The sequence below is a fragment of the Ptiloglossa arizonensis genome, chromosome 10, assembly GCF_051014685.1.
Source record: "Ptiloglossa arizonensis isolate GNS036 chromosome 10, iyPtiAriz1_principal, whole genome shotgun sequence".
NCBI lineage: Eukaryota > Metazoa > Arthropoda > Insecta > Hymenoptera > Colletidae > Ptiloglossa > Ptiloglossa arizonensis.
The window spans coordinates 5,621,234-5,647,079 of record NC_135057.1 but is presented as its reverse complement, the minus strand read 5'-3'; the positions used below and the strand labels follow the sequence as shown (position 1 = coordinate 5,647,079).

The 25,846-nt window shown below is 39.3% G+C and overlaps 1 protein-coding gene across 3 annotated transcripts in view; it reads right to left on the bottom strand.

Moving 5' to 3' along the window:
• The window catches only part of LOC143152280 (thrombospondin type-1 domain-containing protein 4), a 65,963-nt gene that overhangs the window by 26,269 nt on the left and 13,848 nt on the right, over nucleotides 1–25,846 (bottom strand). The window contains exons 1-2 of one of the 3 annotated variants that reach the window (XM_076322221.1): nucleotides 13,671–13,973; nucleotides 4,986–5,336 (exon numbers count right to left, since the gene is read on the bottom strand). In XM_076322221.1, the coding sequence (XP_076178336.1) occupies nucleotides 4,986–5,027 (42 nt within the window). In that variant the 5' untranslated portion in view covers nucleotides 5,028–5,336; nucleotides 13,671–13,973. Of the gene's footprint in view, nucleotides 1–4,985; nucleotides 5,337–13,670; nucleotides 13,974–25,846 lie in introns of those variants that run through there. The other 2 variants (XM_076322222.1, XM_076322223.1) reach the window with 2 other exon arrangements.

The window sequence follows — 25,846 nt, the reverse complement described above, 5'->3', positions numbered from 1 at the left end:
CGTGGTTGTGGAACGGACGGTTAACCAACGACAACCTTAAGCAGCAACGTGGACAATATGACAATAGCTATCAATTCGCGTGATTAATGAACAGAACTCAATGCCTGAAAAGAAAGACACTCGAGAACGCGGTTTGGACGTTGAATTTGGATCAAGGATAAAGGCTGAACCGTGGCCGCTTCCTGCAACACTTAAAAGCGGCGTGGATCTACACACGCTTGAATCTGTTCTAATGTGCTATCTGACCGGTCTAAGAATACGCGTTACTCGCAACATTTAACCACAGGAATGCGTTCCACGCAATATGGAACTTCCTAGATAGACCTTGGACATCGCGGACGGGTTTCTGCTCATCCGCGGAAAAAAAAAATCGGCGTCGTTCGCTCGCCACAATTAAACGGCGCAATTTACGAGCGACATTTGAATCGTGCTAATAAAACAACATCTCGTTTGCTTGTCAAAGGGTAGTGGCTTGCTGGGTTCTCGTTTCTTTTTTTTTTCTTCTCTCTCTTTTTTTTCTTTTTTTTTTACGATCGATCGTTCCGTCCATCGCAGTGTTTTCGTTCCGAACGAATACGAACGTATCGTTACGACTTTTGCGGCAGTAACTGTAATTTATATTTTTATTGGCGGTAGAGAACAAATGTACACTTCGAACGAGGGAACAATCTAGCCGGTGATTTATCGGTAATCTCCGGAGTGTTGTGTCGAGATTCGAATCGTTTTCGAATTAATTGGAAATATGGTGCACCGTGTATTAAGACGAATTTGCATAGACATTTACACGTGAGGGAGAACAAAGTTAAAGACACGATGGAGATTAATTGCTCGTTACTCGGAGAATCGTAAAAGTTTCATCGAGAACGCGCAACTATGTACCTGAATTTTTACACCCACGGTGTTTCTACAATTTCCAAACGATATTTTCTCGTACCCGTTGACCGTGAGTGCCGTTATTTAATAAAACATTCTTAACGTACGCGTTCACTTAACCTTTTCCCACGATTATTAAAAATCCCCATCGAGGCGATAGTTGAAAAAAATTCGAACGACACGCCGCGAAGTGTCCTGACGTGTCCTTTATGATAATTAACGAGGGTGCGGTTGACGCAGAAGCAATAAACAGCTACGGCGAGTGTGTCGCCATTTTTGGTCACGTTGTGCACAATGATTCCGTTCGTCGGACTTTTATTTCCTTTCTCTCACCGCGACGTCGCGATACCTTTTGTTCCTGCAACGCAGACGACTCATCGGTCTCTTCCAGAAAAACACCGTTCGCTGATTTCTTTCTTTCTTCTTTTATCGTTCACTCTTCTCCTTTTTCCATTTTATCGCTGGAATTCCTTTTACGTGTAACGCGCCCCTCGAACCGTTTCTGATTCAGACCTACTTTGTTCTTTGGGATTTATCTACGTTTTATGCGAAACCCAGGGCTCGTTTCGCCGATGTACGTTTCACCGGCATCATTTTATTCGTCATAGTTCCTAATGGACGCGAAAAAAGAAAAAAAAATAAAGAAAAAGAACCGGTTTAAACGCGACGGTCGCGAACCCGCGGTTTATTCATGGTAATTTTAAAACACAAGCGTTCATTAAGGAATACCCAGCGACTACTTACCCTTTCGCGACCAGTGGGCCTCGTTAGGCCGTGAAAATGGCAATAATAAGCCCGATTAAACTAATGACGAATACTGGCGACGATTCATTAGCTGCTCGACGCGGAAACATTGCCCAGTTTACCAAACACGCGGCGCCGATTTGCTGAACGCGTTCCGTGCCACTTTCGGCTGCCCGCAAACCCGTGGAATTCATTTCACCATTATTCCGGATACTCGGATCATTAATTGCTTCATAATGTTCGCGCGGAAGTTCTGGTCCTCGATGAATAAATACATACGCACGTGAAAATGTAAAATTCCAACGGAGCGAGTTTAAACAAAGGTAACGGCCGTTCGAAGGAATGGTTAATGGTGTTCGTTGAATGATATTGTTTGGAATTTAGTGTCACATTTTTGGCGCAGAATATTGAAAATCCTAGAAGACTGTTACCGCGGAAAATTGTTTCGCAGAAACATTTACTGTCGGTGTACTGTAAAGGAGTTACGTTAGAGTTGAAACATCTTTTCTAAGAACTGACTATCGCGAATAAATTAATTCGCAGATGTTCGAGGGAAACTTTGTACGTTGTATCGGTTATCTCTGATTTAAGAGTTAAAAAATTTAGGTCGTTTTGGGCGTGAAGAATCATTCGTTGTGCCTTTTAATGGTATACTATTTCAAAAAGAGAAAGAACGAGAATGAAAAATACATCGAAGAAGATAATATTTGTATGAAACGGGACAGCACGACCATTAAGAACAGTGAATACAGTTGGGAAAAGTATTACTGATTTTATGGTGGGATTGGAAGCATACTTTTTTGCGAACTTTTGTTCGAATAACAATGTAGGTAGAATGCATCTTCTCGAAAGCAATAGAATATCAACATTGAAAATTTTCATTAGTGATCTTTAATCACATTTTACCGAATTTTATTCCGTCTTCTGAATTTTCATTTTAAGAAATATCACTTGACTCGGTTAATGAAACGTTTTTGAAGAGTGTGTACGACAATACTAAACACTTCATTTCCATTGGTATCCGATGAATACTTTGTATCCATTTCTATTCCACCAAATTTCTCCATTTTCTCTGAATTGTCTATTTCTCCAGTTCACGAAACATTGTCGAAGAATTCCAATCGTTCGTTATTCGCCTTTTAAGAGGCAAGATTTGCGTTCCGCTAAAGAAGTCAATGACGAACTTCTTCGGCAACTTGATACTTTGTTTACGTCGGTTTTTGAACACCTACTGCACCGAGGGTACAATAAATTGAGCAAGTAGTGGACAAGAAGCGGGGTGAAAGTTGTATTTTTCATGGAATAAATTTACAAGCGAGACAAGCTTCAGGAATCTGCTCCAAAACGTAAATACTACGGTACCGGTACCCCGAAAACTTGACGAAAAAGGAACGAGGGAACCTCGAGAGGAGCTCCTACTCGACGGTGTCAGGAAAAAATACACCGACACGCTTTCGACGAATTTTAGTGACACGCACGGATAAAGAGATGCTCCCAAAAAGAGTTTCTTATCAACGTGACACGAAGGAGACACGGCCGTGTAATACTTTTTATTGGCCCGTGGTGGTAAGCTGCCAAGAAGCGAGGCTCCTCCACGGCTCTCTCGGTTTTCTCGCGCGACGAAAAAAACAACAACGAAAGATCGAAAAAGAAGAAGTGAAAGGGGAAGAAAAAAAATGTGGTGCTCTCCACGTCCGTGCTTTTCAGCATGTGCTGAGAACGAACGCTTGAACGTGGACGGGCTTGAAGCACGAGGCGCCAGATATCCTGTAATTTGTCTTTCAACGAATCACTTTGGATGACGACGCGGGACAACGATTTTCGTGGAGCGTATAAATTATAATATTCGTACGCGACACGAACGATAGCCACCGTTGCTCGCGTCCTTCGTAATTTCTTACTCGGGGCGCGGCTTGACGCTCGTTTGCGCATTCAAATCGATTAAAAATTAATTTAACGATTGCTCAAATTCACCTACTACGAATTTCTCACCGGAGATCGCGAACTAATTATTTTTACACGATGAGAAGTAACTCAATAATGGGTATATTATGCCTTCTAAACAAGAATTGATTTTTATACATACATCGGAAAGAAAAGTATGATAGTGATATAAATTTCAAAAGGATATTCTAAGAATGCTTGTTTGCGCATTGAAATCGATTAAAAATTAATTTACCGATTGCTCAAATTTACCTGCTCCGAATTTCTCACCGGAGATCGCGAACTAATTATTTTTACACGATGAAAAGTGACTCGGTAATGGGTATATTATGCCTTCTAAACAAGAGTTGATTTTTATATATATATATATATCGGAAAGAAAACTATAATAGTGATATAAATTTCAGAAGAGTATTCTAAGAATGCTCGTACTCTGATTGTTAAATAAAAGATTGTCGTTGACGTCCTGTTAACACGTTTGCGTTTAAACGGCTGAATAGATTTCGATCGATCTGCATATCCAAGTTTTATATTTTCAGCTCGATAATGATTATCTCTTACATTCTTTTTGTCTTTTTATTGTGTATATTCGTTATTTGTAAAATTGTTTTTTAAACGTTTCAAATAAATATTAAGAGGAATTGAATTCTAGCCAGGACAGTTGAATAGATTTTTCTCCATCACTTCCAACAAAGGAAATATTAATATTATTCCTTATTGAATTTCCTGAAGATCTCGAAGACTGAAGATTCGATGCAGACAGAATCGAATTCGTAGAATTTCAAGACAGTTCTGATAAATTCCACGCATTGTCCGTAACCCTGGATAAGCTTAAAAAATCAGTCGATCGTAAAAGACCGAATGGGTCGTTGAAGATAATTTACTGCAAGAGAAGTAGGCGACGGAGTTCTCCATGATACATTAGAAAACTAATTCTTTTCGACGTGAAATCATTCATTAAGCAGTCTGTCACAGACCTCGTTAATTCGTGTTTCCTCTTTAAACTGCATCTACGTGAAAAAAATTCGAAGAATAGAAAGTATCGGTGATTATTTCTTATTTATCAAGCGGTATCACAGATACGACTGCTGACACCCAGAAGGTGTTTGTCCAAATTAAAACGTTCCGTGTGACTGATCGCTCTTTAGTTACAAAATGTGCGCTTACAAAAGATCTTTAGAAAATCGATGACGTATCGCTCGTGTTGGAGCACCGTGTCCTTTGAATTCAGTTTCAAAGAGGCCGCTTTACAGTTAACCATTTTTTCTTCGTTCGCGTACAGCGTGCGTTCGAACGACTGCACATTAATTTGATCTACGAGTTTGGCATTGAAGTTAGAACCGAATTGGAGCCGGCCCACAAGTGTCTTAACAGCGCGCACGAAATCGTGAGTAAACGTTTCGGCTTTAATGTTCAAATCTTACCGTTGAGGATATCAATAGAACGAACAGGACGGCTCGATCCATCTTGGGTGAATGTTCGTGGGCTGCGTCAGAATCGAGGCGTCATCTTCGGTAACTTCGTTAATTGTCTTCTTCACGGCGAGTTCCGCAGCGCATACGCGAAAAATTCTTCATCATTCTCTCGGACACGATTCCTCAGGCAGCCGTTTCGCACCGCATCACGGTTTACGGTTCTATTTTAGTTTCGTCGACTGTCATCGAAATCACGTTTCCACATTTCACTCACACTTTCTTCTTCTTCTTCGGTTCCCGTCTCGTCCAGTCTTTCATTCCACAAATTTTAGTACGCGTACCACTCTCTTCGAAGTATACCTTTGAACAGAAGTATCGATCAAATTAAGAACCCGAAGCGATCGTTAACCGTACATTTTTATCGTTTCCCTTTCTTTTTTTTTTCTACCATAAATCTTTCATCGAATCAACGAGTCGAGGAACGATACGAGTCTGAAATTTATCATTTTCGAATAATCTCGGAACTGTATGTAAAATGCATTGAACGTAAAACGGTGGAAAAAAAAGAAGAATTTTATTCGCAAGTTCAACGAGTGCGAAAGGCGGTTTTTTCAAATGTCTCGAAATGTAGGTTTCGAACCTGTATCGTTCCTCGATTTGTAGATTCAATTACAATGGTAACATTCCCGCGAAATGAATCGTCAAAGTAGAATCTACATGTCAATTACATCAAAGTTAATTTTAACCTCTGTCTAATCTCATTTCCTACAATTTATCGTGGTATCTTCTCGTATCTACTTCTGTGGTACAAGACGGCGGTCATGGATGTGACACATTTTAATTAGCACACTTGACTAGTTTCCATAGTAGGCCAGCTACGAAACGAATACTCTATTTCCAGAAAATTTTAACCGTGCTCTGTACGTCGACAATATTTTTCAATTCTTATTTTTTCCTTGAAATTAAATAATTCTTAGGTAGGCATGTTACCGTAAGATGTAGTATTTTCGACGAATAGATACTTGCGTGCATCGCGACGGTAACTATTCATTACTGGAATTTTTACAACACGAGAAGAAAGTTTCTTCAGCATGTGTCGGAACAAAACGAACAGATACCCGTAATTACAGTGAACGATGAAAAACTTTGTAGCAATGATGCTACACGGTGATACAAGGTATCGATTTTACACATTTCCTACGTTTCGAACCAACGTAAGTAACGAACGTAATATTTGAAAAATCTGTCCAAGAATTCTAAAAATAATTTCACACGATCCCTAACAATAATACAAACTTCTGCGTCTCGAAGATCCGAATTGCACGTTAAATCGTCCCCACGAGGCTAGAGTCCACTTGGAATAAACCCTTTAAATAAATTCGATTTTCACGTGTACTTAAGAACAGCTGCGCGAAAAACGTCTTCCTTCCAATAGATAGAAGGAGACCACTGTTCCTTCTTCGCGAAGCAGGATACGAAACTAACAAACAATACAATTTATGGCCTCTTACTTATCCTATTTAAAGGTGAGGAATCCATGAAACATGAATTTACAAGCGGCGTGGCAAATATACGACCGCCACCGTAGAAAGAAAAATAAAAACAAAAAAAAAAGAAAGAAAGAAAGAAAGAAAAAGAAACGAACTGTTCGTTTTTCTCGTTTGAATCGCGCCCGGTCGCGGATTTCTACAATTCCCCTCGGGAACAGAGTCCTCTATCTCGCGGCACGGCTTTCCTATCTAAATTTTTCTACCGGTGTTCGCGGGTATTATTTACTGTTCCTCGTGTTACCTTGTACGGGATTCCAAAGACACGGAGGAATTTCCCGGGTGATATCTAAATTGTGATCAACGATCGTACTAGACCCGAATAGAAGGATAGCGGAGATAAGGAAATTATTTACACGGACGGTGGTAAACGGTGTCGCGGAGGCCAGATAAAAAGAATCGGGGAACACCGGCACGGTTTGTATAATTACATCAGGCTACCCCGATAAATCGGCGACCTTTCCTGATTTTTCGTCGCGCGCGGGTTTCGCTCGGGGACCGTGCGCGGTAATACACACCAGAACCTTGCCACGATGAACAAGAACGAGTCGGGTGTCTTTCTCTGAAATTGGTTAATGAAACCGAGTGCCGACAAGAATGATCGATACGTTTTGCGCAAATTACAGGCCACACTCGACGAAGTGAGAACCACGCCGCGATATTTTCACCGAAAGCTTAGCCGATACACCCAAAGAGGAAACACGCCGCGAGGCGTATTCGTACACGTTGTTGCGTGTCACGGATATTTATCAAATGGAAAATATCGATAAGTGATTCATACCCACGAGAAAGGAGAGAAACGAACGGTGGGGGTGTCTCGAGCAGGATATTTCCCGAAGAAGAAATTCGTTTTTGTTCGCAGCGACGTCTCGAGGAATTCACGTGCATCGTGTAGGTTGCGCGACGCAAAGCCAACGGACAATATTACAACGTGTAGGAGCGATTGTTAAGAAACGATGTACGGAAAGAAAACTCGCGCGTGTTGTACCAAGCTCGTACACGAGCCACAGAAATTACCAGCGTTCCACGCGCGTAATTTACACTTTCCCTCCATTATTTATTCGCCGTTGTGGATCACACTCGATAAACTCGATCTACTGACGGCACGGAGCCAGGCCGCGTAAATCTTTCTCCAATTTGTTCGTTGAGACGATACTGTTTATTGTAATATTTATTAGGGACGATAATTTAATGTAAACCGCGGTTCCCGATTATGCTGGATATACATATATATGTATGTAGATGAACGTTACAGTGTTCATCACGGGGATGGAAATGACCAACCGTTTCTTAGGAAATCGACCGGTATTTTTAGGGTTGTTTGAAAAATCTGCTATTTCTGCCTCTTGTAGAACGAATGCACTTCTTCGACGCGAAAATATATTCCGAGCTTTGGATAATATTTTTAATGCCCCTCAAGGTAGGTGTCGGATCTCTTACTATTTTTACATCGCGTCCCCATTTTTCGGAACGATGCTGCAGCCTGCACTATCAGCAAATTACCGACTCCCGCTTCATTTCGGTTCGCCGTGATTCTTCCCAAATCGTTGGCTTTCCGAGTACTCGGTGACTCGTTTCGAATTCGTTACGCAACAAATCGAGAAATAAAACGGTCCAACAATAGCGAGCATTGTGTGCCGCGAGATTGTCGGCAAAAGATTAGCGCCTCGGTATATGTAAAACAATATTTACCGAGAAAAATTTGAACAAAGATAACTCGAAAAGGAATTTCTAATACACTCTGTAAACGTAATTATGATCTTGGCCAGTTGTGTTTTAAAATTAGCGATGCTTTCGTTTCGAAAAAATGTACACAATACTTTGTGCGAGATATTTGGATCGAGTTATCGCGTATCGGAAAAATTACGCGACACTGATTTTATATGCACCGGTTAACTCGAAAGTACGATCTATCAACAACGTAATATTCGTTGTTAAGTGGTTTTCTTTCAAATTATCACCTTTTAAAAATTCTTCTCAGTAGTTAACGTTTCATTCGTGTCTTTCGAACAGACCGAAGAAATTAATACAAATATCATTCCGTAAATTGAAGTTTTTATAATGTGAGATATATAGTTTCTTAAGAACAGAGGTGCGGATCAATGCATTGTGATAATTATTTCAAGTTCTAAAAGTGAATTTGGACGATTACTCGTACGCAGTTAATCTTACAAAGTCAACAAGGAGACGGTGCTCTTCTTATATACAGGGTGCTCCAAAAATAAAACTTTCAGTTTTAGGAACGTATTCTTCTCGCTGTAATGATAAAGAAGTGCGACAGAGACCTGAATCCATAAACGTTTCCTGTTCGAGTTACGATCTTTCCACACTCTATAATTAAAGAAGATCCTCGATCTATATTCAGCAATGTCTCTGATTGTTAAAGACCGAAATTTTCGTTTGAAAATTCTCGATACACTTCGAATCGTTCGACAAACTACAATGACATCTTACAAACGTAAAACCGAGTTATCAAACGAGGAACGACAAATTAACGAACAAATTCTTACGATGGAGATCCTTTGATGATCTCACAGTCTTCAACGCAAAAAGAAAGCATTCAGAAACTTCCCTAAAACTGATTTCTCGATTCTTTTCTCTGTCATCGTATTATTTTCGTTAACAAATTAACAGTTCAGAATGAAGGACGCGTAATAAAAATTGTCGAACTATATACAACTACAAATTCTTACGATCGAGATCCTTTGATGACCTCACAGTCTCCAACGCAAGAAGAAAGCATTTAGAAACTCTCCTAAAATAGATTTCTCGATTTTTTTCTCTATCTTCGTATTGTCTTCGTTAACAAATTAACAGTTCAGAATGAACGACGCGTAATAAAAATTGTCGAACTATATACAACTCTGTACAGAGAAAGCAGTAACGCTCGATGGAGAAAAATGGCGGCCGGAGGGATGCTCCGTCAGGATCGAATCGATGCCCGATCGAGATATTTCGCATCGTGAGAAACGGCTGATAACGCGACACGAAGGAAATTAGATATTAGCGAAGCCATCGGCTCGTGTACGTATATACGCGCACATAATGCTTTCATGCTCCAGTTGTTAGTGAGCGTTGGACGGGAATCTATATTAGTCGTGCGTCGACCTGTCGAACGTAATCGCTCCTACACAGAATTATTCGCTGAAAGTGCGCCGTGGATATTTTTCTACGCTCGATAGACATTCCGCGGCTGTTTTAATTCTGAATTACGCGCGATCGAAAGTTCCACTTTGAAAATCGTTGCGGGGCGCGATCGATCGTTCGTTCGTTCTCTCTCTCATTCGATGGCGCCACGTGGCCGGTTACGGTAGATCGATCTCAATTAAGAATGTTACATTATCTCGCCGCTAATCGATTGTTTATCCGCGTATTTGCCGCCGAGTGTCATACCGCCGCTCCAATTCGACAAATTATGGTGGACTGGTTGCGAGCGAAGGATCATTCGCTCACGTGCATTCGCCGGCGCGTTCGAATCGCGTCGGGACGCGATTGCACATCTGCGATCGTAACGAATGAATGTAACCGGGAATTTATGCGCCGCCTGGCCAATAAGAACGTGAAATTATTGCGGGCCTAATTAAACGTAATCGGTCGGTAGTTTTAAATTATCGTTACCGGACTCTGTGCTAAATTTCAAAGAAAATTAACCCGAACGCGAGACCAATCGACGCGTTCGACTCCGAACGAAAGCGACTCCGGGCGCTGGGTGTCGCGGAATTGTTAGTTCTCGTAAAAACAGAGACGCTCGTAAACATCCAGAGAGGGAAAGTAGATGCGATCGAAACGTACGCTTGTTCTTTTCTTTTTTTTTTCGTTTTTTCGTCCTTGGTACAAAGGCGTTTATTATCGACGTTGATCGATAAGAGCCAGGGGAACACGAAACACGAATATCGACAACTACACTGGAAATTTGAAATAGTTATATACACGGTGAGAAGATAAAGTTGTAAAATTACCGGTGTGTAGTTAATATTTAAACGTATATAGGATATAGAACTTTTTCTCATCTACTTTCGCGTTTCTTTTGTAAATTTTTATATATTTCCTGGAAAGTGTGTACCTGTTGTAAGGAATAGTACAATTCTTTCTCAATTTTATTTGCAACTTTCGGGAAAAGAACCACTCGTTCGGGGATTAACCGAACGGTGAAGCTCGGAGACAGGGACGGAAAGAATGTTTCACGTAAGAGAGGAGTACCGCGCGAGCTCGGCTTTATTAAAATAAATTCCACGCGGGATATATCCATTCAGGGATCACGTGATAATTGACAGACCGAACTATCGAAATATCAAGAATGGAATAAATTAAACGGATCGAATATCCGTGAATTTTTCGTTGCATGTTACGAACTGCACGAGTCATTTAAATTTGCATCCATAATGCTTGAAACCACCTGTATAATAATCGCTCGGAATATTCAGCGACTCAGAAAACACGCTTTGTCGGATTCGCGGCCAGTTATTCAACGATCCAGGGGCGTAATTAAATTATTCGCCGATTATTTATTCGTATAAGCGCCGGCGTGCTCGCATATTAATTGCGGGCTATTGCCGTTTAAACATTACACGTTAAGTGCACGGTAAGAGCGTGATAAGTAGTCCCATATGCGCGCGTATGAATTACGCGATACGTATTCGGTTGCCATTCGTATGTCGTTCGAATGCAAAGCACTACAGAATACATTAGCAGCGTAATATTTCATACTCGTGTGTATGCATCAATTAATCATTGCCGCGAAATGGAGACAAAGTGTTTGATATACATACATACCCATACATATATATACATATTTATATAATATATATATAATATAATATATTTATTATATACATACACATATTTTTATATATATATGTATATGTATATATGTATGTATGCAAGCAAACACACACAAACGCACACATTTCTATACATTTATATATATATATATTTTACAGACACTTATATACATGTTTATACAATGCGAACCTCTTTAAACCTTTCGGCGAGATGCTCTCTCGAATTTTTCACGCCTCCGCCGCCACGAATTTTAAAATCGTTCTATTTTTACGCGCCCGTATCTTAGAATTCACTCCTCGATTATGTAACAGCGGTTTACAATGGGTTTGCTGATCGCGCTTCGACAGGAGCAGTTCAACAGCCTCATCGAAACCTCAACGAACGTCTCGGCTCCTCGTTACGTTGTCTATTTTTTCACCCGGCGAGGTTTACGATACCGCGTTGCTTTATTGCAATCAAAACACCACGGAAAGAATGGAGCCGTTCGGATGAATCTACTTACGCAAATCCCGACGTAACACGGAATAACGTTTATTTTTATGATTATCGACCCGCCGGGGATCGCGGGCTATTAATAGACGGTTTGCAAAAAGCCCCAACGACGAAAAAAGAAATTTCCTCCCGAACTACAACGGATAAGACACTCCTACGGTGGATACAGACGCGATCCGTTGACGTTTTATTGGCAACAACGTCCCGTTTCCGCGGTAGCGATTATTGTCTCGTGAAAATAAATTTTCAACAAATTCGTACGAAAAACGCAGATTCGTTAATATTCTCCCCTATATACGTTTTATATCATTTACATCGATAAACCGATACTTGTATCCTTATTTTTACAAAATTGTACTTCAACGCTTTTGTAATTGTCTTTCACTTATTTCATTTTTATTATTTCAATCTTCCAACCTAGCGAGGTTTTCGATCAATTTCTCTACGTTACGATCACATTTTTCTTTACCTCTATCTTCATTGTATTTTAAATTTTCCACTCAAGCGAACCTTACGTTTCTTTTTTCATATACTCTGAGAAATTTCCACGAATTATTTCACGTCTCTGTGCTTCGAATATTTTAATTCGACCTTGGGAAAGCTCGAGCATGGATTCGAGGGATGACGAGCGAATGCGAATTTTATTCTCATTTTTCTATTTCTCGGTCGAATAAACTAAACAGTGAACGCGATATTTTATCAGCGTCTATGTAGGAGGTTTGCGTCAGGATCTTGAACGACATTGCAGTAAGCGATTTACGATCCTATATTATCAATGTATTATTCATCAATTTCACGCATGGGGCTGTAATCGATACTCTTTCTATTGACCTAAAGAAATTATATCACGCGGAAGATGCAATTATTTGTAGAAAAATACGTAACTCTATCGAGAAACGACCTCGCCGTTATCGACAAGGTATTGACAATCACTCGAGCTGTTACGAGATGAACTTTGAACCGTGTTGAAATATTTTGAAACGTTCATAAATTCTTTTCTTTTTCTCGCCGCAGGGTTAACCGCTCGCAGGTTGCGGGGCACGAAAGTTCGACGTGTTAAGAAGGGCACAAAGTCAAGGCCACTTGCATTCGAATACGAAAATAGACGTAGAACTCATCAAAGGAACGTAAATTTAGATTTGTGCGATACAGTCCGGCTTAAGCTGTTCCGTGTGTATCGCGATAAAAAGAGAAAAATAAAAATCCTCTCGCGCGGCGGTAAAAAATGTTACAGCTGTCTGGTGGAGCAAAGAGGTTCACGTCATACTTCGGTCGGTCGTAGAAATCTCTATTACAGTCTGGCACGTTTTCGACTCTTGAATGACCATACCGTCCGATACATTCCGTGCGTATCTTAATTTCATGCTGAATTTGTTAGCATAGTATTTAAAAGACGCCGGCGAGCGAGAAAACGTAAGCGAAATACGATCCGTTACACGAAATTTTGTTTATTACGGAGATCCACGATCGTTTCCGTGGACGTTAATTAGTTGTAGCTGTGTCAACCGGCGATAGGGTGACTGGGCCGATGTAAAAAGAAAAATAAAAACCGTGTCAAGCTTGTCCCAACATAGAATCTAGTACGATGAGGTGATGCATCGAAACCATGTCCCCGATGTAAAAAAAGATGCGAAGACGTTCGATCGATTTGTCGAGCCAATCTTCGTGGATAAATCGACGAACGCGTGAGACACGAATATAATGAAAATTTCCGATTGGACACGATTTACAACGAAACGTTTCGAAATCGATTCGATCGGTCACCTGTCGTCGTTACGTACTCGAAATACACCTCCTTCGTAACGTGCAACCATAACGATAAACATTGAGAGAAAATGTTCAAGAATTAACACTCGATCACATATATTATCACCTGGAATGAATTACTTCTCAGACGAACGGACCAACGTCGTAACTAAACATCGAATTTCAGGTTCTCCAGAATCTCGAAGTCGCCGATCACTGAATTACCCGCGTGTGCCCGCGATCGTTTCGTTGCGACACTCGTGATACCTGCATTCGAATAGATCACCGCTCGACGTTTTCGTTCGATTGTTCACCATACGCACTGATCGTGTTAGATTTCGTGGAAAAAGCAAAGGTAAACGTAGCTACGGTAGCATGCTGCGTGTTACAGAATACCGAGAGACGAGTTTCTCTGTCGTGCTTTACAGAGGTGTCGTGCCGAACTGACGGCTCCCGTCGGTGGAGGATCGACTTTATACAGCCGTGTGTCTCGTGCCGCTCTATGAACGAAGCTTTAGGGGCCTCCACCTTCGTATGTCACCTGACAACGAGACGTTTCCGATTGCGTTCCCCGTTAAAGCTCCTTTTACGTTTCTTTTACGATATTCCATAATTTCGTTCCGTTTCATCGTAAACAGTTTATAGGAAGTGTTGCGTTGTAGCGGCCAGAATGCTCACGGATATTCCATAATAATAACGCACGGTCGTTCCCATCGAAAATTGACCGCCAATATTGATTAAGCTTTGCCTGCGTAAAATGCACTGTATGCAAGTCCGTATACCAGTGTGTATACAAGATTATCTATTTAAAACTTTCGACTGTTTTCGATAATACGAGAAAAAGTTTCAGAAACGATTCTTTGATTAGGAGAAACAAATATTACGAGTAAGAAATTATTTGTTTCAAATTTATATTTTTCGATATTTAAAAGTCAATGTTTTTTTTTTTTAGTAGAATTGTATTCTTCTTTTGTGTATGGTGCCACAGAGTGACCTTCAAATGACCTTCGGTACGGAAATTTATTTTAAAGGAATTACAGGAGTGTTCGGTATTTGTTTACAATGTTGCATTTTGGTAAAAGAAACATTTTTGTCGAGACAGGAGAGAAAGTACTCGGTGCGCAATATTTAGACACCAGTCACTTTACACGAATAAAGATACCAGTTGCTTAGAATATTCTAAATATATCTGAAATTATTCGTCATTCTTTACACCTTTATTTACATTGTATCTGTTTCGGAAACATGCTTGAGTTAATGAAATACCGTTAGTGATAAGATTACAACGAACAAGTGTAATATTTCTATTAATTTTCGCCACAACTTTAAGCTCGAAGGTAAAAATAACGTTTATATAGTTTTTGTAGGTGGGAGCGGTAATAAACACTCGATACGTCATTGCTTTTTAAATTTTTTTCCGGCGACACTAATCTTAGAAACGCCCACCACAGATTTGAAAATGTTAATTGAAGCAGATCCGTGTCGCATCGTTCCAAGTTACAAATACTGACGCACTAGGAAAATATGTGATAGATTTCCCGTGTGATCGACACAGAAATTGACAAAATTGCTAAGGGGCAGACAATTCGAAATATTTTTATTTCACCGTAGGAAATGGTCTACGTACGTCACAATCCAATAATTCCAAGCAGGAACGAATTCAAACCATTAAGCAGAATGGAATTTTGAGAGCTTGAGTCATACAGTTTTTTTAGCAGCGTATATTGCCAGCATGTTGAGAAAATTGAGAATTTACTCTTCGATAGAAAATCAAACGCGAAAAGTACTTACTTCTTCGAATCTAGAAAATGTAATTAACTTTCAATCGTTAACAATAAACCGGGCAATATTCTAAACTGAATAACGTTAAATAATCAATTTGAAAAAGATTTGCAAATTTTTAAAAACAAATATACAATTAATTTGAGAATAGAAACACTCAACGTCTTAATCTCGTTTTTCGAATTTCTTGGAATTGTTCTTGTTTTATTTTCAACGAACAACGCTTTAATAAAATGTTCGAAAAAAACTGAAACGTTAAACCAGAAATTATTTCTACTATATATCTAGTCTATTTCTCAAAGGGCAGAATGTACTCTTTCTTAAAAATGACAAAATTAAAAAGAAAATTTTTTAATTCCTACGATCATAGCGCGTCGTATCGAAAATTTCCTCGTTTTCAAAAGTTTCCCGAATTTTGAATTCTAAAAGCGTGACATCGTGCGTTTTGTTCTTTTCGAAAAGAGAATGCGAGAAATCCGTAGCGAAAACAGTGCTGCCCCTTTTCGTGCATATTTTTCCTCAATAATGGGGCATCTCAACGGTGGCGACAATTTGATGCAGGATCAGGAGTAAAACGAGCAAAGTATTAGTGATCTTCGTAATGGTTGTTTATCGCGAAAGGAGCTTACGCGAACGCGCAGTCGCTCTAACAGGCTTGTTTATACCGTACTGTCGTGATTGCTTTTTTGTAAACTCTTGGTTAGATGGCAACGGGAGGGGTTAACTAATTTTAGGCCCATAATCCAGAACCCACTAAAACGCGTGCATCACTGAAACCAAATACCGGAGCGATCCTGCCACCTCGTTCGAGAGAATTTTGGAACCCCGAACTTCGCTTTCTCGGCTTATTTATACGTTTAAAGCAACACACTCGTGAAAGGATTTATTATATTTGGATATCAATCGCTCGACAATTGAGAATAAATTGCATTCGAAAATCGGTTCACCCTGATCTTACAAATTTTAATTAAACGTTTCATCGGCGATACACTTATTTCGTTTACTATTTCCATCGCGCGACTTTAATCGTCGAGGATTTCTGGGAACATTATCATCGAAACAAGTCGTTCGATTTACGATGATAAAATTCAAGTTGCGCGTTCCGTTGATATGTACGTAAATATCGCAAGAAGAAAAAAGAAGGTACAATTTGATAATTACTTGATCCAGTTTGACGTATGTTTTCAAGATCCGCTTTGCAGTGATATTTAGTAGTCTCGGTGGCGTCGGGAATGATTACGATAAATTTCGTTATGTAATATCGAAAATTAATGTCACCGGCTGGTTCTAATGCTGGGTAGCGTCGAACGAAACGGAGAAGCAACGATTCGAAGATGCAACGTGGTTAGTCGACGCTAGAAGAGGGAAAAGAGAACACACCGAGCAACCGGTCGTAAGAAAAGATCGCGACGATACGAAACGTGGATATAACGCGTAATCGTAGTTATAGACGCATCCTGAATAACGTTAAATATTTATATTAAACTATCAACCGGATCGGTATCATCCCTTGAACCGGTGTTTTGCGATCTTGCTTATGGCGTGTCGATCGTTTGATAATATGTCCTTTGCTCCGTATACAGAAGCCTTCCAATTTATCCGTATTATCGTGAACTTTGTGTTTTTATTTGTAAAAAAATATCGCTGTTCACGATGTGAAGAACAGTGGAAGACGTGATTTGATTATTGACTATAGAAATGTAGGGTATTAAAGTAAAGTATACTGAAACGTGGAATATTAAAATATGGTATACTGGAATATAGAGATCAAAATATAGGATACTAAAATATAGTATACTGGAATATAGGTACGAAATTTACTATCGGAATGTAGGATATTAAAGTAAAAGATACTGGAGTGTGGAATATTAAAATATAGTGTACTGGAATATAGAGACCAAAATATAGGATACTAAAATACAGTATATTGGAATATAGGTACAGAAATATAGGAGATTATAGTATAATGTACTGGAATATAGGTATACAAATATAGGAGATTAAAGTATAGTATACTGGAATATAGGCACAGAAATATAGGACACTAAAATATAGTATATTGGAATGTAGGGATAGAAATACGAAACGTTAAAATATTGTGTACTGGAATATACATAGGTACAGAAATGTAGATTACTAAAGTATAGGATTTTAAAATACAAAATACTGGAACGTGGAATATGAAAATGCAAGAACCTGAAACGTTGGATGTAAAAATATAAAATATCGAAATATAAAATCTTGGAATATAGCATACCGAAATATTGGATACTGTATCGTTACGATAGAATATAGAATATATAAACACAAAATATTGAAACACAAAATTATCAAAGAATAGAAAAAAAAATATTAATACACAGAACACTGAAGTACAAAATATTAGCACAAAGAATTTTCAAAAATATGAACTACTTAACCATATATTTTCAATTTGAAAGTAATTCAGTATCGATACTCCGACAATAGTAAACCAGCAAAAAAGTTGAACCCTTCGTTATTAAACGATTGCATTGCACTTACATTTTGCAATAATTTATTTCAGGTGGAAGACGGAATTAAGTAACCTCCATCGTTTTCGTTATCTTATTAGCGAACTTATAGCCATCGAACCGACAACAATGTTTGCTTCTCAAATGATACTTTCCGCGGACATAGTATCATGTACGTAACTCGATATTAATCTGAAATATGATACAAATATTTCACACCACTTAAACTCCCGTACTTTAGAAACGCACCTGCCTGCATTATAATACTCCCATCTAAATGGTATGCACAAAAATCCAGCCGGGTGGAACCACGAGAAATAATGTGTATCCTGTTTTTCTAATTTTGGTTAAGCCGTGATTTATGCAAACCTTTACGAACCTCACTAATCGCGATTCGACGCAAATGTATCTTACGCAGTAACGTAACAATGTTTGCTCGTCGTGAGGTCCAGACCTCCAGTGTTCTGTTTCTCTTGGATTACTTATTAGCTAATCGAGCTCGGTATACCGAAATATATCATCCCGAGTGTTTGTACTAAATTTCGAGTGGCTGCAATGAATTTATAGACTTAATACAATGTTGCTGTTGAACGTTTTATGTTAATATTTTCGGTGGTGTACACTCGCAGTGGCAGCGATAACGAGTGACCAGAAACGAACGGAAACTGATCACCGAAAGTACAAACGACAAACCGTAAGGTAATCCTCGTTGCATAATCCGATTCATTGGAAATTAATTAAGTAAAATCAAACACGCGAATACCTCCTTTGCACGACGTTCTGAGCGTCCGTGTCCTCGCCCGGCGAAATCACCGATAATCACGTCTGAGTATCGGTAGCGTTGGCCTAATTACTCTCTAATTCGTAAGAAAATTACGAAGCATGCTCGAATAAGTCGCTTTATTATATATCTGTTCCAGTTCACCGGTAGGCAACTGGTGATCAGGTATCCACGCACGGTATCGATCTAATTCGCTCTAATTCGATAAAATTCAAACAGCGAAGTCCACGCGGCTGGTATCCGTCGCTGGTACCGCTGCATTTCGCCGGGCAAGACGAACGGTAATTAGCGATTTCTCAGTGGTACCGATCTAATTTTCCGCCGGGCAAATTATCGAGTAGCGCGCAGATAGAATTAGCCGCGTCGGCCTGGCTGATATCGCTAAATTGCTGCATTCCTACAAGACGTCCGGAGTGCATCTCCCTCGTTATATCATCATCGTTCATCAGCCTCTGGTCTACGCGGCGCGCCGTATAAATATATCGCGTTTGGATCATCCTCTTGATCGCGAGCGCGAGCGCGCGCGGGGAGCGCAAACGCGCGCGAGCGCAACCGCGTCCGTAAATGATTGGGCTAATTTTCCTTCGCCAAAACGATAGTAATAATAATACGTCTTTATTCCGTCGAATTGAACGAAGCACAATAAGAACCGAGCGAACAAGGCAAGAAAATAATTTAGCTTCGTTGCAATTACGCGGAAAAGGCTAGGTACTGTTGCGCAGGATGTTGGGGAAAAAAGAGTTCAAGGTTTCGAGTGCTTGTGATGTTCAACGATGAGGATACAGAAAGATCGGATTGGTCGTTGGACGGTGGTAGCCGATGGGTCTGGACTGACCCAAGGAAAGTATCATTCGAGAAGCAAACATTGTTTTCGGTTCGATGGCTATAAGTTCTCTAATAAGATAGGAGGAAAAAACGAAGGAGGCTACTTAATTCCGTTTTTCACCTGAAATAAATTATTGCAAAATGTAAGTGCAATGCAATCGTTCAATAACGAAGGGTTCAACTTTTTTGCTGTTTTACTATGGGTGGAGTATTAAGACTGAATTACTTTCAAATTGAAAATATATGGTTAAGTAGTTCAGATTTTTGAAAATTCTTTCTGCTAATATTTTGTACTTCAGGTTCGTTTTTACGGTTTCACGAGCGATCCGATTCTGAATGATTTCTGTTTGTAAAATATGTTTACGATATTTACGATAATTTAGAGTGTCGAACTCGTCGCATTCCAAGGTTCTGTAATTCTAGAGCGATATTAGAGCGATGTACTGTGGGCAGCTATAAAGAATGCTTCGTCATGTTCACCGTGCGAGAGAACTACGTTCTGTTGCTCGTGAATTGTGCGTTTGTGATAGTAATGCTATTAGTCTCTCTAGTTTATGCGGTATTGAATCGCGACCAATAGTGAAATAACCTTAGTCAAAAACTGGAGCATTCTCTCCAGCTTTACGGTACACCTACATCCGTCACTTGACGAAACTTTATTGTTACGTATTTTTATCACGAAATCAATTTTTTCAAAAATACATTCAACTTGGAGCTACAATTTATTGGAATTGACATTATTTTACACAGTAATATGAATATTTTTATGGTAGAATTTAGTTCGAGATTAGGTTTTATAATACTATTTTTATCTGCACCTCGTTTCTATACGCATTTCCCTGTTGTAGTTATATTTTATCTCTGTACACAGACGTATGTACTTGCACATAGGCAAATACGTAATAAAGACGTTTAGTAACATCTAACGATACCAATAATTCGTTGTTCAGATATTGTGAATTTTTACTTTGGGCAATAGAATACGTAAAAGATGATTAAACGTTTGCACTTTCGTATTAATTTTTTTCGTTCCAATAATCACATTTTTTTACTCGAGCATTGTGTAATATTACATTGTTCGTTGCAAATTCGTCCTTAGAATGAACGTTGCGGATTGAAGGGAAATATTATTGTTGCATTATCGCTTTAAAATAAGCGTGTTTATAGTGACCCAGTTTTAGCCAGGTGAGGGTTAACATCTTTCTTGCTCGTACATTATGGGATATTATTTGATCACTATAGATTCTTTATATTATCGCTAAAATCTAGAATGAATGATTAATACAGATTTGCGAAACCTTGAAGGAGTATTGCGATCGTTCATTCCAATCTATGACAAGTAACAAATTTCTTTATGTTCTTTACGCGTTGCGAATGAAGCAAATCAGTGGTCGTATATTTATTACTATCATTGTTGTGTGGTCGCACGGTAACAACAGATAGTCACGAACTAGGCGATAAATACAAACGATACGAGGTACGGCTACGTACATGATAAATGCAAATGATTATCAGTGACTTTGTGACAGATACACTACTGTCTTCATTAGTCACTCATCTGAAGAAGCACATTTAATCAAGCAGCGATTATCCTTTCTCTAATACCAGAATTTGTGTCAAGAATTGCAATTTATTGTGCAAGAACGTACAATAGATGTGCAAGAATTGTACAATTTTGTACAATTTCTTTGTTAACTCTGCCTGTCGTATTAGTTGAGAAATATAAAGTAAAGAATAAAGAACAAATATTGGACACTGCATTATTACGATAGAATATAGAATATAGAAACACAAAATACTTTATTTCTTATAAAGTAAAGAAGAAAAAATAAAAGTAATACGTAACGAGCAGTGGAAAGGTGAAAGAGAACGAAGAAAAAGATTTGAAAAGCAAAAGATACAAAGCAACGTGTACGAGTGTAGTAAGTAATATATGTTTCGATAGAATCCAGACTCTAGATTCTAGAGATAGAAAGATGTCAAGGAACGGACCTCAGGAAGGTGAGAATTGAAGTAATACGGGGGCAATAAAGAAACGGGCCATCGTACTCGAATATATGGCGGAGGAGTCATCTTCGCGTCTAGTAGAAATGGAGTCGTCTCTCGAACGTAGGTGTTCCTTTAGAAAAGATTTGATGCATCGAGTAAGAAAGGTGAAGCGCACAATAATGTTGTCCCTTCTCCAGAGATAATTGCCTTGCTCAATATTAAGTGCACAAAGTAATAACGATTGTTGCGAGAGATAGGTGAGAGAACCGATACAATCTGCTTGTGAAAATTGCAGACATTTCCTTCGAATCGATTTCACACAGAAATAGGTTACCGTGTGTCAACGCTTATAAATTACGGGTAAAACTTTCGTGTTACATATGTCTTACTTTTCTGGGTCGATTGCACGTAGCAAATGAATAAAACCAGACATTACTATTCAGTTCCCGCCTTATTTATCCGTAATATATATTCGAAATCGTGCACAGTGCTGCTCAGATGCCTGGGATAATTCACAATATTGAACGAAACACGATACACCATTTAGTCTTCGATTTTAGTTCCTCGAATGCACCGTTTCAACGATGGTGTGTATATTACCATTGTCTCTGGCGGTAAACAATCAAATTTTGTTGAGACTCGCGGTGAATAATGTTTCTCCGCGACCGTGATCCTATTCTACTTTTTCCTGGCTATAACATTCCGAACCTTCGAAGTAGATTATTTTTGGTAACTGTTTCAATAACAGTGTTTCCACCGACAGGTGATTGATGATTATAAATAGAATAACAAAACTTTGCAATTCGCATTAACGTCGAAGTAGAAGAATTAAATGGAAATTGTTCGAATTGAATCTACACGGAAATTTTACCTCAACGTTGCAAACTCGATTTAAAATTCATTTTAACGAAATTGAAAGTATCTTAAGATTGTGCGAAAATCGTTGGTCGAGCAGGTGATTGATGATTATAAATAGAATAACGAAACTTTGCAATTCGCATTAACGTCGAAGTAGAAGAATTAAATGGAAATTGTTCGAATTGAATCTACACGGAAATTTTACGTTAACGTTACAAAATCGATTTTATTCGATTTTAACAAAATTGAAAGTATCTTAAGATTATGTGAAAATCGTTGATCGAGCATTTTCGATACTTCGATAGCTTCTCGTCACGTTTCGATAGTTTCGAAGGAGCACAAAAATGACAATACGTTGAAATAAACGAACAACCACGTTGCAACAAGTGGATCTCGTACAAACGTAATTATACAAACCGACGGTTACATGGTTTTCTGTCACTTCCATTCGCTGTGTCATTGACTCGATGACAGGATCCATTAGGATCATTAACGTTGCGTCATAATTGTTCGGCCGAGGCGATAACAATTGATGGATTCTCACGTTGAATAACCAACGAAACAAGAGGAAGCTATACGACACGACAATGAAATATTGTTTGAATTTTGTTATTTACGTGGATCGATCGATGCGCGTTGAATCCAGTCTCCTATCTGTATTGCGTCTCGAAGGCAGAGTATCGTATTATACGTAACGGAGCGACGTCGAACATGCAAATATTAATACCCGGGGACTCCTTTCGCTAATAAATTTTTAATTAATCAGCGTGGCGACACAGCCATAAAATCAGCAATTACCGCTACATCTCTTGACCAATAGATTCGATTATTACCAATCTAACGTATGATTTTGTAGCAAAGTCAAATGTTTAACGATCAAACGTTAAAAACGTGTCGCGCGAACTTTATACGCGCTGGAATTTCACGTCGTTCGCGTAGCAATGGTTAGTTCAGTAGTTACTCATTATCGTACCGTTTGTAATTTATTAAGTTGTAAATAGTAGTCTACCGACATCGGGTTCCATTAATAGAATACCCGGTTACCATCGTCCTTTAAACGGTGCTGCAAAGGAGAAAATGAAAAAAAAGAAAAAATAAATAACAGCCCGATTTCTCGGAAACTTTTATTACGCGGTTTATTTTCACTTTTTGACCTACACTAAATCCCATCGTAATCATCGTTACTTCGAAATGCATTTCGATGCGGAGCAGTCGTTTCAATTTCACCGTTTCCAGAATGAATACCAGGGATGACTCGAGATCAACATTAACTGCAACCGCTCACGTATAGGCCTGGTGTGGCTGAGATGGCAGTAATTGCCGCAATTTACCTTGCAAATCGCATAAATAGTTTCTTTGTAAGGCTGGCCGCGCAACTTTTATCTAAACGCGTTTAGGAATATATCTTGACGCGACGCAGCGCCGCTGGTTGCTCCAATTTTTCCAAGACTCGCTGACCGTTATTTATTAAGGCATGGAAATAAACGCGCAATTCATACGCGTTAATAACATCACCGGCATAATTCATCGCTAAAATCTGCTCCGCGAACGCTTCAATCGTTGGTATACAGTTTAATATTAGGCGATGACCTAAACATCTAAGGTATTTTCAATGCGACACAGAGCAACGTGTAACGACACGCTCGTGGACGAAACTCGGGGAACACGAGGACTGGCTCGAGACGATGGCGACGAAGATCGAAACGATTGGAAAATATTTGGAAAATTTATCACACGATCCGAAACGTCGTCGCGCGTCGAATTCTACGGAGCTTAAAAAATCGGTATTGCAGTGATTTCAATGCCACGATAGAAATGTACGTATCGCGCTGATATATTTGTTATTTTAATAAACGCACGATTCGATCGTTAATAACGTTGAAACGATATCACCGTTTACCAGAAGTATTTTCGTTTCACTATTATTCGGTTCGCGCATCGTCCTCTCGGACACGCAATTATTTACTTCGTAAACACTTCGCGAAGACGAACGATAGAATTATACTTGGTATCTTCGAAAACGTCGTTCGGAGGTTACCCGGATATTTCACCGCGCAACTCGAAAACAATCACACTCGCGCGAGAATAATTCACGGACGGGTGAACAAAAATTCTTCGACTCCTGAAACGTCCGTTCCTCAAGATCGGGTCGTTCTCGCCGCGCGGTGAATTTTGAACGCACCGAGGCATCTTTTGCAGAAATTGTGCGACTTAGAAATCGACCATCCTTCAAGATCGGGCCCGTTTCTTTCTACTTCATGAATTTTAAGCGGACCGCAAGTACGTTTCCAGACATTCTGCGACTTCGAAATCGATCGTTCTGGGAGTTATTCCAAGTAGACGTCGTTTGGAAACTCCTGCATAGATCAACCTGCGCGGTAAGCTAAGGTAACGCTCGGTCAGGAAACTGAGACACGGTCTTGGCTTTTCATCAAAGTGAAGAGATTGACCCGTAACCTGGGCCCGGGGTTACGTCACATCCTGAATCTTTATAGAAGCGGGCGTGCAATCGATCGCATGAAAAGTGGCTGGTAGCGCTTTCACGTTGAAACTGCATTTTAGCGAATACAAATACCTCGGTGCACCTCGAGCATGTGCCACTTTTGTGACGTCGACGCCGAGAGCGCCATTTAGCGTCGTTAATAGAGTTGCATCAGCGTCGAGTGCACGGTGATACATCGATAGGAGTGGTTCGGCAAATAGATCGGGGCTGAAGATATATGCGTACGCAAGGGAGAGAGAAAGGAACACACCCATCTAAGCTTCGATGTTTCTGCACAATCGTACTCTGTATACAGGGTGATCCGTGTGAATATTTTTAATGGGGTCCCAGTTTGCCCTTCCTTTTTCCTTCTATTCTTGGACCCAGTCTGTTTCACTTTTATTTATGTCGCAAATACGACGTGTTTCTTAACGAACATCGGCTCGATTCAACGTTAGAACAATCCCAGGTAATCGATGGGCGTAGAATAATTCCCAATTCGTAAAATCGAACGCAACGGTTTTTCGTTTATTCGTTTATTAGCCTCGCTAATAAATCTCTAGTTTTTCTAAATCTTCGATAGTACACGATGTACAGAATGATTAGGACCAAATTTTTACTACGTGTTACCAAAGCTAAGTAGATGACAAAAATTTATATAGACGTATGTTCGAAGATTGTTCACTGAAAAGATACAAGCGTTCAATGATTTTTATTATTTGTTATGGTAGTTATAATAAATATTCTCCTAGGGAAAAAAATACCTAGGTAGTTATAATAAAAATTCTCTTAGGGAAAATTTCCTCCTTCTGAGAGAACGAAGGCTTCCATTCGTCGAACTAGCGATTGCTGAACTTTATAATAATTTAGAAAATGTGTACATATTTATTGTAATCACAAAACTGTGTATTGTACGATTAAATTTCTAATAGACGTTACAACGACTGATAGTAGAGGTGTTGTTGGTCAACACCTCTAAATTAACTTGATGTTGTAAATCAGAACATGTAAACATTAACTATTATTGAGAAGTATAATACGTATGTGATTCTGTACAACGAATTATAAGGCGAATTTTGCCAATAAATCTTTGA